This window comes from Melozone crissalis, unplaced genomic scaffold, assembly GCF_028551555.1.
Source record: "Melozone crissalis strain CALT ecotype California unplaced genomic scaffold, PUWL_Pcris_2 ptg000008l_1, whole genome shotgun sequence".
In the NCBI taxonomy this organism is placed as follows: Eukaryota; Metazoa; Chordata; class Aves; order Passeriformes; family Passerellidae; genus Melozone; species Melozone crissalis.
The window spans coordinates 18,359,194-18,377,502 of NW_026535786.1; the positions used below are offsets into that span (position 1 = coordinate 18,359,194).

Sequence of the window (18,309 nt, forward strand, 5' to 3'; positions counted from 1 at the left end):
TGCCCCAAACCACTGGCTACTCAGGGGTGTATCCAGTTTACTAAACTGCAGATTCTTTCCCCAGCAATGCACATTTTGTCCTCAAAGCCCACAGCTCCCACTCATCTCAGTTCCCACTCACCATCCATGAAAATAATGCTGCTTATGTGGGGCTTTGTTGCCTCCAAAGAACTTGAAGTACAGTCAACACTTTGGAAACTGTCCTTTGCTTCCAATACTCTTACCTTCCAGGGTTTCCTTCTATTCCTAGTAGCTTTGAAAGATTCTCCTGACAAGATGCTCTTTGGTTGGACAGTTGCAGCAGCAAGAAGCCAAAAGAAGATCCAGGAGCTGTGTTTTGACAGCCCTGGCCTACTGCCAGTGCAAGCATGGAGCTGAAGCCTCTGCTAGATCCAGCTGAGGGACAGGGAAGATGTTCAGGGATCAGGCAAATTCCTGCTGAACATGGTCTAAATCAAAAGGGACATGAGAAGCCCCTTGACTTCCTTACTGATGCACACTTGGCTGAAGCAACTCCTATCTCCTTGGCAGAAGCAAGGCCATGCCAGATGACGCACAGGATACCCCAAAATCCCTGGCACAATGTTGGTGTTTTGCAAATTATGCTCCCACAGGAGAGTGACATGAGGGCTTGTCAGACCAAGGGAACAGCTTCAGCTTGCAGTCGTGCCAGAGCATTCCTCCTGCTCCAACACTTGGCTAGATGCAGATGTCAGTGCCTTAATGCTGGTCATCAGCCCACACTCACAGCTCAGGCACACTCCTGCCTGTCAGCTCCTTGCTTTTCTTAGCAAGAGAGGGAGGTGGCTGCACAGCCAGGCTTTCCTTCTCTTGCACAGGGGTGGGGGGAGGACTTTTACTGCAGTACAACAGCAAAAACAGAACCTTGAAGTGACTGCAAACTCCCCATCCTCTAGCAAGACCCCTGCCCCTACAGCATTTTAACACAGTTTCCCAAAAACCTTAACCACAGAAATACCATCTTCTCATTAAATCTGTACACCAGTCACTTCCAATTCCCCCAGGCCCTGCACAAACTGGATCTGAAAGGGTGCCTGAAATAATAAACAATTGCCTCTCCTCCCCCCAGGCAGGGAGGAACAATAGTTAGCCTGGGAAGGGTCCATGGACTACTGCAGCATGATACACAGCCCACATATTTGCAAACCTGTTATCCATTACAGGCACCTGCCCCAGCAGTGGACCTTGGCCTTCCCAGCACAGGAGCTGCCATCCCAGGCATGGCCCTGCTCTGCAGGGCCAGCACAGCAAGCCACAACAGGGAAAAAAATAAAAGCTAGGGGGAGACAGAAGTTTCTTGTGTCCCCATCAACAGCACTGGAGTTAAAGCTGGTCATGCTTGGGTTTCCAAGTCTGACAACCTTCTGCAAACACCAGTCTCATCCAACTAAAACCCTGCTGGAAGGTCCTTGCTGTCAGCAGTGCAAAGTTACCTTCAAACAAACAGCTGAGCAGCAGACAGAAGTACCACAACAAATCAAAGGCACCTGTGAGCCTACTCATTAAAAGTTATCTTGACTTTCAGCAGCAGTCCCAAGATACCAACAGAATTAAAGGTTACATCTCTTCCCACTATCTACAAGGAGAATATACTATATAATTTCCAAATATGGCTTAGAAAAGAGTTTAAAGCAAGAGATTGTTCCTTTTTGGGGTTCTGGGTGTATTATGTGGGCAGGGGTCAGAGGGAAAGCAAGACACAGGATAAAAAGGCCTGGAATTTGCTCAGATAATAATTCATTGCTCATAGGATGAATTGCTACCATGAGGGAATGTCTCTAGGATGCTGAGAACTGCCAGCAGGTCTCTCATCTCACCACCAACAAACCCAAAGGTCAACCTTTGCAGAACTGGATATACATTTGTTTCCCAAGTTTTCCTTAACCTTTTGCTCCCTTATTGCCAAGTCCAGCTCTCAGCTGAATACCCATGAGGTAGTGGCAGCTTTTGATATTTCAGCTTGCCTGCATGTGTCAGCATAAATCAACAGGCCACTCCACAGACCATTTCCATTAATTTATTTTGATTCATTTGATACCCATTTGGAAACACTGAACATGATGCAAAATGGACATAAACATACACACATCAGTCTCTTCAAAAAAGCTCACAAATGTTTCACAAAATTTCTTCCTAAAACTCAGGTTTTAAAAAAAATACTTTCCACTTTCTTCTAGAGCCCATCACTCTTCACATTATCAGTACAGGAATTCCATAAAGACAAGATTTTGGGAGGCTGAATTCCCACATTTCACAAAGAAGCTCACCTGTCTGCAAACAGATTTTTGCTGCAGGATCCTCCTGGTAGTGGCAAAAAAATAAATCCTAGGTAACTGTAGAATTTTTCACTGAAAGGAATACAGGAAAACACATCCATAATCACACACGCTTCTTGCCCTAATGAGGCAATATACATTCATATAGGAGGAAAAAACCAAGCACATTATTAAGACATTAGGCAGTGAGGCAGTATCCATTTTATCTTCAGAAGAAATTTTACAGCAAATGGTTTCATTAAGACACTTGAAAGCAACCTACTTTGAAGGGAAAAAAAAGCACCATCATAGCATGAAGGCTGAAATGTGATTAGGAGTCACAAGCAGCACCAGCTCAGGCTCACCAGTGACTTTTGTCATTTGAGGACAAGTTAAATGGAGAAACAGTCAACGTGGGGACCTGTGACTCGCCTACAAAAAAGCACAATGCAGGAAGACAGTTAAAGAGTGCCAAGCCACCACTTACAGGATGTATCTAATGATGCACTGTTCCTACTACAGACACCAAACAATGGGGTGATGGCACTTGGACACGGAGGGTGTAACACTACAACACCAGCAAAACCAGAATCCTGGGCCCCTAAGAGCTGCCTGGTCTGCAGAAATCCACACTATTTGTGAAACAACAAATGCCTCTTAAAAGGTCATGGGTAAAGCAAGATAAACTAACTTTCAGAGTCTGGGTGGAAAAACATCAGGGCTGGCTATTAGCAAAATCCTTCCCTGCTCTTGGTCAGCTTTAGGTCCTCTCTTCACACACAGGGAAAATGATCAAGAGCCAGCAGAGTACTGTTTTCTGCACTGCCAGGCATACAGCTTACAGGTGAGACACTGGTCATTGCCTGAAGGCCACACACAACCCACAAGTCCCCTGTCATATGCAGGCTGCTCCCACTGCTCCAACCCCCAGGCAGCATGGATTTAAGCAGTTACTAACACAGGGTGCCCAAGGACTGACTGTGTATGCCTAGATTTTAACATTTTTCTACCAGCATGGTCAGTACCAAGCTCAACAGGAAATTACTCAGAGAATAAACTGTTCCTGAGCATGCCAGATCACAACAGTTTGCCCTCGCAATAACTGGAAAGGAAGCATTACCCTCCAAGGGTTTCCTGCTAATTCTCAGGGATGTTAAAAGGAGAGTTCCCACGTATGCATCTGAAGGGACTGAAACTCTTCCGCCCATTTACATGCCTTTAAAATATCCCATTACTTTATGCTTCTCATCTCCCAATGCATTCACAAAGCAAATCCTTTCAGGAAGAAGAGGTAAACCAATGCCATGATGTTAAAGAAACAGTCACCATTACTATGCAGATTACAGCCACCTGAACCTCCTATTCACTGAGGAAACAGCACTGCATTTTCCTCCTAGAAAAAAACTCCACCCTTGCAATCTTTTAGTGTCTTGAATGGTTTCAGTTCCCGCTGGAGCCAGGGCAAAAAATGAAATTTACTTTAGCACTTTGCCCCCACTCTACTGGAGCATGTTTGACCAAGGTATGGAATGGTTACATTAGTCTCAGGTCCTTTGTTCCGATCTGCAGTCCAAATTCCACGCTGCCTGGGAGAACAGAGAGAGTCTCAGTGTAAGCTGCTCAGATGAAACCTCCCACTCACTAAGGGACAAGGCTACAGTGACAGGCTGCAAGGTGAAACCAATCTCTGCCTGTGGGAGTACGTGAGCACCACAGGGTTAGCAGTGTCAGGGAAGCACCCTGTGATCTGCTCTGCTTTCTCCCAGCCAGGAGTAGCAGGACTCTGAGAAATCACTTATCTCAAAGCTGCAAAAGCTCCCAGAGCTTGTTCAGCCTGTGGGTGCATGATTGATTCCTGTGCGTGCAGCACACAGGGATGGACAAATTGGCTGTCTCCACTGCAGGGGTTCATTTAGCCCAGGAGGTCCTTCTGCCTTTATCTTCCTCAGTGCCAGCAGGGTAAGATCTAAGAAGATCCTCCTAGACCACAACATCCTTATCTCCAGGGTTGCCAAGCTTGACATCATCTCAGCAGGCATCACAATATACATATGTGCCATGGAAACATTTACAGACAACTCAAGTGGAAGCAACTTTGTCTCAATTTGAACTCCTAGGATCATGCTTCAAGCTCCAAACAGAAGGTCATAAAGTAACACTGCACAGTCCAGCTGCATACTTCTTTATTAACATTAGAGTCAAGAAAGTAGTCAGAACTTTCTGCTGTGCTTTGTTAGAGGTAGGAAGCAAAAGAGCTGTCCCTTTACCTCCTTATAAAGAACTGCTTTACTGGATGAAAAGGGGAAAGAAGTAAGGGAAATTCAGTAACTGTATAGCCACATTCCAAATGCAGCTGCTCCTTCATTATCTGCTGGTTATAAAATGTGCCACTTGAGGAAACCAAACAGAGCAAAAAGCAACACAGTCTTTACCTTAAACTGGGACATATCATGAGAAGCACTCAAAAATATGGCAGGGATCCCAACAGACAGCCCCTGCCTTCTTTTGGCATCATGCACCATCCATTTATTCTTCAAAGCTACTGCACAGTAGCACAGTGAATGTGCATCACCAGTCCAACATCCCCCAGCTGCCTGCCATGCCTGTGCACTCAGGGGCAGGCATGACCCACGCACACTGCACACGCCTGAAAACACCACAGCTAGGAACAAAGCTCCATCTCTGCTTTTGCAACTCAGGCCCAACCTGAAATTCTTGTGCTACAGTCCCCAGCTCTTCCAGCCAGACCTCTCCTATTACTGTAGGGCCAACAGCATACATACAGGGCTTAAAGCAAAAAAAAAAACACAAAAAATCCCACCCTGAAATCCAGAAACCACTGCCACCAAAACCTTGTTATTTTGGCTGAAGCTCGAGTCCAGGCCATAATACAGTTGCAGGCTGATGAGGAAAACACGGCACTCTTGCAGAGCACATTTTAACAGGTTCATTTACCTGCCAGTACAGGTCATCTATCCCAAAAACAAACACCTCCAACACATCCTCCATCTCTTCCTATGTACCTTAGGGTTGATCTGTTCCTTGGTTTCTTGGCTTGAGAAATCAGATCTATAGTCAGGCAGCTCCACAGTAACCAGGCTGAGAGGAGACAAGATCACTGTGCTGACAGCAATACAACCAAGATGCTACCTACCAAACATGCTGCTAGCAGAATTGCCTGCTCTCCCACAGACTCCCTTCTCCCATAGACATAGGATGAAGGTAAAGCTACAGTAATACCAGACAGACAGCACTCTTGTTTTGCCCTCAAAGTTCACTTCACATGTTGCTTCAAAACTCCTTACTTGGTGTATTTACCTGCTGTCACATGTCACAACCCATAATCAGAGCAGAAACACTTTGAGGGAGATGAGCAAAGCCTTCAAACCAATACAGACCCGGCTTGCAGAAAGAACAACGGGATCTCTTTTCACTCATTTAGACAGACAGGGATGGAATAACAACTTTAGGGGTCAAGAGGTGAAGAGATCGTACAAACTCCTACAGGAATGTAGCTCACAAAGGCACTTAATAGAAGCATGTACACAGCTGGATGGAATCAGAGATAGTAAAAATAAATAAATAAATGCACCAGAGAGGAGAGCACTGCCCAGTGACTGCCTAGACAGTCTCTTCTAGCCCAAGAGACCGGTTTCTGCAGGGCTCCATCTGTTATCTGTGTCCAAAGTTCACTCTTCTGACATCTCCAAAATGGCACACATAGGTACAAATCCAGGGATTCCTTAACCCTTGCAGGAACCAGTGCAGTCTCTGAAGCCCAGCAGCAGGTTCCTCCTGATGCCAGTATTCACATCTAAGGGAAACTCAAGTTGTCAAAACCTTGTGCTCTTCTTGCTGTTTCCCACGGTGAAAAAGGCAGCAGGCTCCTCCTCTCCCCACCTGCACATATGGCTTGCTGCTTTCTGCATCCTATTGCTGGCTGACAGCATGTGAAGAACCATTCCACCGGGGAAAACATCTGCTCTTGTCAGTGAGAGGATAGCCCACATAACGACCACGAGGAAAGGTTGTGTGAGGAGGAGTCCTGGTGGGAGGGGCTGCTCCCCTGCTAAACAAAGTCAGTGAGCCATGACACAACGCCATCTGACGAACGAGGAGTGTCACACGATGTCCTCGGCAGAGCGCTGTGGAGGAGAAGCCCCCAGGCTCAGGAAGTGGCCCCAGTTGCACAGGAGTCCCCTGTTATACTGGCCAGTGTCGATCACTAACCCACCCAGCAGCCTGCGCCCAGTGTTGTCCCGCAGAGCCAGCCGAGCTTCCCTCTCAGTCACGTTGTAGCTGATGTTCAACAGCTGGATAAGGAGGATGTATCCCATGCCAGCTGTTACAATGGCACAGTACCACACACAGGTGAACGACAGAGCAGAGCTGGCAGCAGGGAAAAAGATGGGAAGGAAGCCATTTAGTACAGGAGCAGCTGCTTTAAAGTGACTTTCCCTGGTAATCACTATCCTTTCAAATCCCTGTCTACATCTGCCACAGTGATCTCACTTTGCTGCTTTCATCAGATAATCCTTAAAGGCTTTCTCAAAATTAAAGCTTTATGGTTTACTTAATGAGAGCTTTTACTGCTAGCAGAGCTACTCTTACACATTGCTGTCACACAACCTAGCTCTTCACTCTTTGTGTTGCAATGGTGCTCAGGCCTCACTTAAGGACCCCAGGATGCTCTCACTCTACAGGTCGTGACATGGAGTAGAGGAAGGAAGAGTCACTTGAGTAAGATCAGTACTCTGCCCATCTGTGGTAGTGCTGGTCTCTGAACTCATGTCCAATAGCTCCCACCACCTTCCCTGCCAGACAGAGCATGTTCTAGGCAGACAGCTTGGAGGACATTCACTAGATAAATAGTAAGGAATGAGAGGGAGAGAGAGAGAGAGCATGTGGATTCCAAGCTGTCAGACCATTACATTCATCAGGCAGGGGTAAACATATCTAAAAGTACATCTATACATAACACAATAAATACTTCAAATCCCAGCTCCTTCCACTTTTTCAACATAAATAGCGAGCTCTCTCCAAGTCTCAGGCTGCCCACCTTGGCAAAAGCAGAAACACATCTTTGCTTTCCAGAGTTTTTTAGGGAACACTTTGTGATCAGGTCTGACAACCAGCAGAATGAGGAACAGGAGCTAAGCTGCCTGAGCAAGCCTGCTCCCACCACAGCTCTCCCAGACAGACATCTCACCTGTAGTCAGAATAGGCCCCGGGGCAGTAGAACAATGCCACAAACAGACTTCGGCCCCTACAGATGGTGTGCAGGGTCAAGGTAATCCCATACACAGAGGTGAGCATGAAGAAGGAGAGTGCAAGGATGAAAGCTTGATGGTTCTGCTCCCCTACGCAGCTGTTAATCCTCCAAAAGGAAAGAAAAGATTACTTTGCTTAAAAAAAGAAAAGAAACAGTGTTCTATTTCTTCTTCCTCCCCCAGCTGTCAGAGAACCTGATTTCCAAGGTACTTGCAGTCAACACGGGCTAAGAACTTTGAAAAATCTTCAAGGAAACTTTATAACTTTATATAGAAAGGTTACAAACACAAGACAATAGACCTGCAGGGTAACAGCAGCAGACTGTTTGCATCAAATTTTTAGCAGGGGTAGTATCCTTTCTGAGATACATTACACCCTACAGGAACACCCAAAAGGTAGCTTTGGGGTCCCTTGCCCCAGGACAGAGCTAATGCAACTTAACTGCAGGATTACTAGTGCTTTACAGACCAAGTCTAAAGCAAAAAAACCAAATCCAAGAAAACCCACAGCAAAACCAATCCCAAACTGATGAAAAACAGTAGAGAAGTAAAAGCAATTCTGAAGTATGCTGTAGAAGCTTTCAGCTATCAGCTCAACCCACTTAGAATAAACAGTTATTCTAACTGTTCTTTTAAAGGGTAAATACAAAGCCTTTTGTATTTAAAGAGTATCATAAGGTCTTGCACATAGCAAAAGCAACTCTATTTATCAGGGACTGTAAAAAAAGAAGCTTACTTTAAAAAGGAGGGAACTCAGAGAGAGAACACGGGGAGCCTCAGCCGTGCAAAACCTACCAGACACAGTGATGGTCCAGCCTCCTCACGCACCTACCACAAAGCCGGCAGTGCCCTGCTCGGGCTGGCCTGACCAGCTGGCATTTAGTGCACCAGTCCTTTTTCACACCTGCTGGCTGCTCAGCTGACATGCTGCAATAACCTTTAGCCTCCCCATTCACAGCACGACTGCTGGCAGCGCCCGAGATGCCATGGAGCCCGCCGGAGCTCCCTCTAATACTCTTGTTGTGCAAACCCTGGTGCGATGGCTTCTCGTTGCCTGCTGGGATAGGAAGGTAGCCAGGGTCCTTCTTGGCTCGAGACAGGGCTGCAAGCATAAGAATTAACCCGCACGTGAGAGTGACCACTTGGGAATGCTCCACGTGGCCCCGGGGAACCACCTCCCGGAGAAACACATAGTACATATATCCCAAGGAGAAGAGCCCCAGGCTCAAGAAGAACAGAGTCCGTTCCTTCCTCCGGTGGGTGAGGTAGTAATACCACAGCACCACAACGGGCAGGGACGTCAGGACGATGAGCCCCAGCAGGAAGTGCAGGGCGGCGACGTGGAGGAAGACGGGCAGCAGGACGAGCGGCGGCACGAGGCTGACGTTGATCTTCACGGCCCCCGAGAACCAGGGGACCCGCAGCCGGTCCGCGATGGTGTCGGCGATGCTCTCCAGCGCTCCCGGGGGCAGGGATCTGCACGTCAGCCACCTGCGAGCGCGGGGAGCACAGCGCCGGCTGGCACCGGGACGGCCGCGCTCCCGCCCCCCGCCCCGTCCCACCGCCTCCCCTTTCCTCTCTCCCGACAAGTTTCCCGGGAAGCGGGGCGCGGCTATCCCGCCCTCAGGGCGGCAGCCCCGCGGGGACGCCGCCGCCGGGAGGGTGTCCCGCAGTCGGCGGCCCCCGAGGGTCGCGGAGCCGGTACCTGTCGCAGCCGTCGTCCAGCTCCTCGCAGTCGCAGCAGCACGCCGCCAGGTGGTTGCGCCGGCCGCGCCGGTCCACGTACTCGCAGCAGCAGAGCGGCTCCTCCATCGCCGCCGCCCGCCCCGTCCCTCCCGCGGGGCCGGGAGCGGCTCCCGCCGCCGCCGCCTCAGGTGCCCCGCGCGCGCCGCCGCCCCCGCCCCGCGGCCCCGCCCCCGCCGCAGCGCACGCCCGCCATTGGCCGCGCGCGCCCCGAGGTGTGCGGGGGGCGGCGCCCCCGCCCGGACCGTCCACCTGACGGCGGCGCGCGCCAATGGGCGCGCGGGGGGCGGCGCCGCCGTCACGCGGGGGCACCTGCCTTAAAGGGCAGCGCAACAGGTGGCGGCCGGCGGGGCGGGGCCGCGGGCTCGGGCCGCCCCCGCTGCCCGGGCTGGACACGGCCCCGGGAAAAGCTGCCCCCCCGCACACCCCCACACCGACCCTGCACCCCCCCTCCCCACCCCACACCTGTGTCTGCACCACTGCCCCACGGGCTGCGCACCGCCCGAGCCAGCGCTGCCCTCCTAGCACAGCCCAAACTCGAGGGAGGGAGCCCTTGCATTTTCTGGGATTTTCTTTCTGTATTCATCTTCCTTCCCTCAACCTGCTTGGAAAACGCTTGAAGCACATGAAAAGGAGTTTCATCATCAGTGGGCACACCACGCTGAAGCACAGCCCTTGACAGAGGGAAAATACCGAGGGCTGAAATTTCTCTGGGAGAGCTGGAAACATATGGCAGAAGGCAGCCTGCCAAAGCTTGCAGTATGCAAGAGATCTCAAACCTTTTCCTGTTAATTAATCTTAGGCATATTCATCGTTAAGATGGTGACTTCTTTCACAAGGTCCCCAAGGCTAAAAAAAGCCTATGAAGATCCTGTGGCTGTGAATCCACTAACATTCTTTTTTCTCCAAAACACTCTTCACTGATGGTCATTTTCCTACGTTGACATAAAAAGCTGCAATTTTGTAAGAGACAAGCCTAGTTCTCTGCCAAGGGTGTTTTTCCCTCTGAAATGTTCAGATCCATTCACCAGCAGTACAACTGCCCTCACTCACTCACCCTGGGATGGATCCAAGAGCTCTGCACTGTTTGGAATTGAAACTCCCCAGGGAAGAAGGCTGGCAGGAGAGACAAGACTGCCAAGCTATGGCAATGCAGAACCCGACTTACTTCTTCCACAAACCTTTTATTCTGTGCAACAGTAAAGAGTCCAGAGGAGACAGTTACAGTCCCTACCCCACAAGTCCTCACACACACATCTGTTCTTCCAGTATCTTGAATGAAAAGCTGATGTGGCTATTAACTCTCAGTCTTGCTGCTCTGTGTCCTGTTCAAGTGGTCAAAGCTTCTTTGGAGCATGGAAAGGGAAATCTTCAGCTGTGGAGACACAATCCACCCCCCCACCAATTACTTAAGTCAGTCTACTGCATGGGTGAGATATCAGGAAAATAAAGTCTCCCTCCTCATTTTCTTTTAAAGATTTCATGTGATTTCCTCCTCCCTGTTTCCATAAACAGCTTACTGTGCTCTCCTAACAGCTACACTCTGTAGAGTTTATAAATACAAACAGTCCAGGATGATAAAGTCTTAATACCTCACCAGACAACAGCACAGATAAACCACTCCACTCATTTTTAGTCACAGATAATGTTCAGTGCAAATACTCCAAGGAACATGGCAGCACAACATGAATTTTCTTTTACTACCTGGCCCTCCTAGTGCATTTTGGTGCACAAAACATGTTTAGGTTATTGACAACCCTCAGAAAACACAAGGTATCAAGCATTAAGATGCTTCAGGACTTCCAGACAAGAAGTGTTATTCTGGATGAAAAAGGTGGCTAAATTCTCACTTTTCTTTTTTTACACTGTGTGCTCAAAAAGTACTTAACACTTCAGAATTAGGAATTGTTTGAATCGTAAGCCGAGAAAATAAAAATGGCCTGAAAACCAGAAAATTTCATCTCTAAAGTGAAACTTGCAGCACTTAGGCTTTTTCAAGTTGTGATCAAAGTGGTTAATTAACAGATTAATAGCAGCTGTGCATGCAGAGACACCTCTAAATGAGGAGTGTAAGAAATGGCTTCTTTTTCTAACCTCCTTTAGTGGAGAAAATTGACATGGGTACTTTCATGGAAGAACAAAGAGCAAACAATGGAGAAAGGTACATGTGAACTCCCCCTTCAGCTTTCCTAAACTAATAATTTGTTCCATCGCATTTCAAGATATAATCAATGAAGTTAAAATCAGAACATTCCTGAGTAGTAAGTAAAAACTAAAGCATGAATTTACTGTCCTTCAGGTACTGAGTTGAAATTTCAGTCTAGGGATTGTAAGGATTTAACAGCCATGGGCTTCATGATCAGAGAGACACAACAATATTCTACCTTTTTTTTTTTGTCTGTAGTATACAAGAGCCTGAAATTTTAAGTTACTGTGAAGGAAGATTATCTTCTGTGGAGTCTCTCAGAAACATATGGTCTGCAGAAATTATTTATTTTTCACTGGAGATTAGGTGGCCCCTTGATATCAATGCTAAATGAAGCTCTTGCCAATATCTAGAGGAGTAGTGGGGAACAAATGCCAGGATAAACCTGAATTAAGAAATTCCATAGTAAGATGGGAAAACACTTCACAAATCTTAATATGAGTGTTCTTAGAAAAGGGAATGTGTTTTAAAATAGTCCAGTCTTTGCTTTGTCATGATTCAGAACTGCATTAACACATCTCCTCTTAAGCACATGACAAGTTTAAGAAAATTGACATGAGTACTTACATCTTAGTCAAATAAAAAACTCAAACCAACAAAAAACAAAACAAAACAAACCCACCCACAAACAAACAAACCCAAACAAAAACCAACCATCCAAAAAACAACAAACCTAACCCTCCAAGAAACAAATTCAAAACCAAAGTGATCCGAAACATCAGAAACATAAGCACTGCCTGTTAACTAAACTCAAGCCTGGGGCAAAACAGATCAAGAAAACTTTATCTAGCACCAGACCACATCAAGCTATGATAACACAAGGGAGAAAAGATGTACAAGAACAAAAATCACCAGGAAAGATTTTCAGACCTACCTGCTCAAGCATTTCAATTGAGTCTCTTAAAACTCCCTTCACATGTTTAACCTGTTCCTTATCATATTGAGGTATCTCCTCTTTTGATACAATTTCTGGGGATATGCTGAAAAAGATTGAGGTGACATCAGAAACATGAAGCATGCACCCCAATGCCTTTTTAAAAACAACTGTTCTCTGCCACCATTGCTCTGCCATTGCTGAGAGCATCCTCTTACAAAAGCCACATACAAAGCTGCCTGCAGTTGAATTCCAATACCTGTTTGCTTGAAGCTAGTACCTCAGACCTTTACAGGCAACAGCCACCAAGAAAAAACTGTGCTCACATTATGTTTACAATGTAAGGTCCACACTTCAGGGAGCAAGAGCCTTCTTAAGAAGAAAGTCACTCTAACCAGTTCTGTCACTATGGGAGGTCCCCACATCCCTTCCAGACTCAAAATCAGGATATGGTTTTTAACTTTTTTCTTGATACTGTATTCAAGAGGAAGCAACATCTTTCTGTGCCTGAGTAAAAAAGGCACCTAACATGGAAGTTTGTGAAGGAGAGGAGATTTAGGGGACTCACAGAGAGAAGCTAAAAAGCTAAATGAATCTTTAACATTCCATTTGAGAACATGCTGGTTCACACAGGACGAACACTTCAGTTCTGTGATCAGCACTATGATATTCACAGAAGATGAGTCACAGCAGCTGATAAATGCAAACTAAGGTTAACATTTCTCCCAAAACAGCTTGTCAAAGAAGAAATTTATTACTGCAAGATGTAGTCAGACATGTCATTGGATTTCAGCATAGACCACAGAAGTACAGCAAGCCCCAGCCACTTCTGAAAACTTACCACTCAATTTCATTGTTTATAATTTATTTTTTAGATCAGATTCTCACATAAGCTGAAAAAGAAAGCAAGCAAAGATTGTGAACTCACTTCAAAGAGCTTTCCTCCTGAAGCTGGACATGATAAAGGGACTGAGCTGCATGCTCTATCTTTGAGAGTTTGAGGAACAGTGTTATATTCAGCAAGACCAAGAGCAGCAAACTGTAGATAGAAAAGAACAAAAATCAATTTTTCAACAATTTCATTTGCAATGCTACAAACATAAGATCATAGCTAAAGACAGCTAAGGAAACAGAATCCTCCCAGCATCCTGGGAGAAAAAAGGTGTGGGGCAGCACTATACTGAAAATTAGTATCTATCTGAACAATTCCTAGCAGTTACCATTAAGCTGGGTAATAGCAAAAAATAACAACAGTATCTCTTCTTGGAACTTTTAAAATTACGAATGAGTGGATCCTAGACTTTATTTTTTAATTGGATCAGATCTAAGTAAACCTGTAAGGTAGACTAGTTTGACAAGTCAGCATTTTCATCCCACATGTCATTTCCAAGTCAATCCATTCCTCTTCTATATCCCCATGTTCCACTCAAATTAGTTTATCATGCTACATGCAACCTTAACATAAAAGTGAGGAACAAATACAGATAAAAACAAGATGAGCTTGAGTCAAGCAACACTTTAATGCAAGTGAGTACTTACAAGACACTCATTACTACAATGATGGTGGTGGTCCTACTTACTGCATCTCTTTTCCTTCCTATAGGGCAGGGAAGAGAAGGAGGTTAAAAAGTACTAAAGACTATTCCTAAAGGATGTCTGCAGATAGATACATGTCAGTGCCCAGCACTTCACACACAACAGCCCAACAACTTCTGATGGAAATCAGGTCATGTAGGTGCATAGGATCACCTCCAACATTCACCAAGGCATTTTTGCAATCATCTCTGAGAAGCTGGCTGAACAGTTTGGCTCTTCCATCAGAATTCCCCCTACCCACTGTGCTGGGGAGAACACAATACTGGGCCATGGTCACATTAAACCTGAATTGCCTGAGAAGGCTGAAGTCCATCCATGACTAACACACAAACGTGCTGCTGGTCATGCACTGCAGAGACAGCTGCAAAGCGGCTCTCCTGCTGGCGCTCCTGCTCACGTTCATCTTTCTGACAACCAGTGTCAGTCACATTTTCCTGTAACTTGTCCCATCCTTACTGGCGTGGTTTAGCTATTGTCCTGAAAACAGCTCTTTGGGAGGCCACCTGCTGTTCTGCAGGCATCAGGGATCAGACACTGAGGGACACAGTGCGCCTGTTCTCTCCAAACCGAGCAGTTATCACTGTGGGCACACTTATCTTTAAATATAATTGATTTTGCACATCCCGCCCTGCACAATAGACATACATAAAAGCTGTAATACACACAGAGGCAAACTCATTTGAAAAGGTGGAGCAACAGTAGCAAAATTAAGTAATTAGGAAGCAATTTCACAAAGGTAGAGCCCTTTACTCATGCTGTTGATCCAAATATTCCCTCAGTGCTATCTATACACAGTGTCGTCTCCCTCTTTAGGGAAGTGTACTTGCTCCTACCTTACTGTTTACAATCCAGCTTCTGTCATGGAATCCACCATTCCCTAGTGCAAACTAGTGCACAGATGTTCCTCATCTCCCTAGGTGATACTAATGTTGTATATGCTGGTGGCCAAGTCTGTCATGCCTAAGGGCAGTAGAACTGCAAGAAATGCTTCAGTGACCCAGAAATTACAGAAGCATATGGGAAACAGACTTCTTAACATTAAAAATCAATAGCCAAAACTGAGATGACAGGGCCAAGAGCCAAGTAGCAAAGTTCAACCAACTCATCACCTGTGTGTGTAGTTATTTGAAGAAAAAAAATTTTCAGAAACTTTACATGGATCAGGTTTTATTTTCCCTGATCCAATCTCATTTTCAAACCTTTGCAGATACAGAGCAGTATTTAAGATTTTGGTTGATTTTTGTCTGTTTTAAAACTGAAGGTGGTATTAGCCTAATTTCACGAGATACTTATGATAAAAGTGGTCATGCATGCTCCAAATATACTTTATGCAAGCTTGAACTTGCTAAAGCATTTGCTATCACAGAAAAGAGCAATACTTACACAAGTGCTACTCTTGCACTATTTTAAAAGTTATGCTTTCTTGAACATACCTTTTAGAAAACACTTGATATAAAAAATTCCTACCTATTAAGCTGCCCTGGGACTCTACTCCCAGGTCACCAGAGGAATGCTGGGCAGAGCGTTTGGGAAGTGATTCTGCCAAACCCCGGTGTAAAGTGCGTCGCCTTCGTCTCAGAGCAAGTAATTTCCCAGAGTCTTCTATGGATTGATTAATTGCATATTCCTCCATTAGGAGATCTGATTCTGCAGTGGAAAAAAATAAGGTTACCAAAGTGTCAAAAAGAAAGCTGAAGACAAATTGTGAGATATGCAAGATGGCAGTGAGAGGAACAAGCACACCTTGTTCCAATACATGAACTTAAAGCAGGTAATTGGCGAACTACACCCTGACCTCCACCCCTGTTCCATTTTCTAGAGGGCACTTGGAACACTGCAGAGGTGGTGCACACTCAGCCCCAGGCAGGATTGTTCAATGCTATGCCAGACAGCAGTTGGAAGAGCACTGCAAGACACTGTTAGACTGAGGCTTGAAATTGTGTTAGACTGTGAGCCTGCAGCAGTGGCTGGCCAGGCTGTGAACAGACATCCATGGAGCCTGCCAAGTGCCACTGTTTCTCCTCTCATAGGCACAGTCAAGGAAATTCTTAGAGATGAGCACATCCAGCTGAGAATAACAGCTTTCCTGCTGCTCCTCTGTTTTCCTTCTGAAAGCCATTATGGCCAGGTATACAAGAGCCCCTTGTTAGCCACAAGGCTTCTTTCATACCCCAGAACTGGCAGATACACTGATGACAGCAAGTTCTGTCTTTAAGACTGCTTAGGTGTTGCCCTTTTTTCAAGCCTTTCTTTAAGGAGCCAGGTTTGACAGACAAAAAAAAAAAAAAAAAAGTACATAGCAAAGGTAGGCTCCTTACTCCAGCACAAAGAAGAAAATGCCTCACCAAGTTGTTTGAAGTTTTCCTGTATTCCTCCCCAGGTATTCTTCTCAATTACAGACTTGACAAGGCCCCAAGGCTGTTTTTTGTACTTCACTTCTGCAGAAACCCTAGAAAACAGAATGCAATAATGGAAAAGTGCTCTTCTAGGTGGCACAGTGATAGCAGAAATCTCTTATCAGAAGCAGCCTCCAGCTTATGTCTACAATCTGCAATACCAACTGGAACTGCCATCGCTCTCCAGCTGGGCAGCACTTTCATTGAAAAAATGCAAGAGACAGACAGTAGCAAAGACAACATCTCTAGCTAAAGTGTCAAAATCTAAATGTCCAAATTATGGGAAACATTTTGGAATGTTTTCCTTCAGGCTCAGACTACCAGATGATTTCTATCCTCTGAAGCATTCTCATTTTAACACATATTTAAAATAGGATTCAGGCTTCCAGATAATAAAGTAATGATTATTACTTTGTATGACTACACATGATATATTACATAGGCACTACAATAGCAGAAAGTGAAATTCTTTATCACAACTCAAGTGCTCACACCCTACCCTGAGTAGACAGAAATTAAAATCTGTCTTTCCACGAGCATGACAGAGGGGAAACCTACATTCCTACTGTGCATACCCTGCATTCCTCAGGTAAAGCTAATCAATACTGCTTCCAGAATAAAAATGAATTGGACTAGAATCCTTCAGAGGCATGCTTTAACTGAGTGAATCCCAAAGCTATTCATAAAGGACAAAGTCCTTAATTTCAGTCAAGAAGACTGACCATCCTAGAATACACTTTTTTCAACTTTTTAAGTAATCTTCCAAATCAACGTAAGCCCACTGTGCATGGTATAACAAAACAACTCCTTTCAAACAGAGTTTCTGAGCCATTTTAAACACAGTTTAGTAAGGCCAGCTGTAACATCACCATGTGCCTTTCTGTTCTATACATGTATGCTCTGTGCACCGTGTGCACCTAGGTTTTTCCTCTTATCCTTGGGCTGTTGTATGTCTCAGAAAAAAACAAGTCTAGGTCTCAAAGAAGAACAGCGATTCACTCAAAAAAAAAATCCAAAGCAGTCGTTCAAGGACCTTCATTCCATTCTCCCAGTAGAGAGGGAGTTTTCAGTAGCCTGAGATTTGCCAGAATAGAATCCAGGCTTGCTAACCTTTCCTGAGCACTGATTAAGGTTGAGAAAAAAGCTCTTACTAAAGACAGCACCACTTACATCGTTTTCAACAAATGGGAGAGGAAATTCCATATCTAGACAGAGTTCACTTGAGTACCCTCCTTGCAAAATTAAGTACATTCTATCTTCTCTGCACATTCCTGTGAAAACATTCTCCTCTATAGGCCTTTAGCAAGGATGACTGGGAAACCTTCTAATAAAACATCTCAATTTTTTCCAATTTCTCCCACTCACACAGCTGCACTCAAAAAACACAAGGCTGGTCAGGACCCAGTTCAGTCTGGGAGACGAGTTCTGTACCTCAGAGTCAACATCTCAGTTAATTTCTCACTGCATTAATGAGATGCAAGCACAGCTAAATAAACTAAATAAACTAAGCTTATTCTTCATAAAAGAAGCCAACATTCTCAGTGCTGCTGGAAAATCTCAACTGAGGACATCCCTGCCTTGGCTTCTGCCCTCCCCGGCGCAGCACGCAGGCTCACCGTAACCGGCACTTGTGACTGGACGTGCGGCTGATGCAGTATCTGTTCACAGTGTAGAAATAATCATGGTAGGGGACGTCGTGGGTCAGGACCTCAGCATCTACCTGGTAAGACTGACCTTTCTGGCTCTGCTTATGCAGGATCTATCAAAAAAGAAAAGACAATTAAGAAGGTATACTCATGGTACACAAATTTCCCCCACCCCCTTTCAGCCTGAGTTCCTTAGGCTGGATCAACCAACTCCAAGTGAACTCAAGAAGAGAGAAAGCCTGAAGAACCACTATAAAAACCAGTTAAGAATATCAAGTATAGGTGGGGTGGGAAAAGAGAAG

The 18,309-nt window shown here is 45.6% G+C and overlaps 2 protein-coding genes across 2 annotated transcripts in view; both read right to left on the reverse strand.

Moving 5' to 3' along the window:
• Positions 1–5,481: 5,481 nt before the first annotated feature.
• On the reverse strand, positions 5,482–9,373 carry ZDHHC23 (zinc finger DHHC-type palmitoyltransferase 23). Its single transcript, XM_054269868.1, has 4 exons — positions 9,252–9,373; positions 8,342–9,037; positions 7,486–7,653; positions 5,482–6,665 (listed from the first exon to the last, which is right to left on the reverse strand). The coding sequence occupies exons 1-4, from the start codon at positions 9,356–9,358 to the stop codon at positions 6,398–6,400; spliced, it is 1,239 nt and encodes a 412-aa protein (XP_054125843.1). The 5' UTR covers positions 9,359–9,373; the 3' UTR covers positions 5,482–6,397.
• Positions 9,374–10,464: 1,091 nt separating this feature from the next.
• Positions 10,465–18,309, reverse strand: part of GRAMD1C (GRAM domain containing 1C) — a 49,728-nt gene continuing 41,883 nt past the window's right edge. The window contains exons 11-17 of the mRNA XM_054269867.1: positions 17,978–18,120; positions 16,311–16,414; positions 15,433–15,612; positions 13,909–13,966; positions 13,298–13,408; positions 12,370–12,475; positions 10,465–10,664 (exon numbers count right to left, since the gene is read on the reverse strand). Coding sequence (XP_054125842.1) covers positions 10,587–10,664; positions 12,370–12,475; positions 13,298–13,408; positions 13,909–13,966; positions 15,433–15,612; positions 16,311–16,414; positions 17,978–18,120 — 780 coding nt within the window. The 3' untranslated portion in view covers positions 10,465–10,586. The remainder of the gene's footprint in view (positions 10,665–12,369; positions 12,476–13,297; positions 13,409–13,908; positions 13,967–15,432; positions 15,613–16,310; positions 16,415–17,977; positions 18,121–18,309) is intronic.

Excerpts from the sequence above, each read along its gene's own strand:
- ZDHHC23 (XM_054269868.1), bottom strand. The coding sequence starts at position 9,358 with ATGGAGGAGCCGCTCTGCTGCTGCGAGTACGTGGACCGGCGCGGCCGG. Across the intron at positions 7,654-8,341 it reads CTGGACCATCACTGTGTCTG|GATTAACAGCTGCGTAGGGG; the intron begins GTAGGTTTTGCA and ends TTCCTTTTGGAG. Across the intron at positions 6,666-7,485 it reads GGGGCCTATTCTGACTACAG|CTCTGCTCTGTCGTTCACCT; the intron begins GTGAGATGTCTG and ends CCCTGCTGCCAG.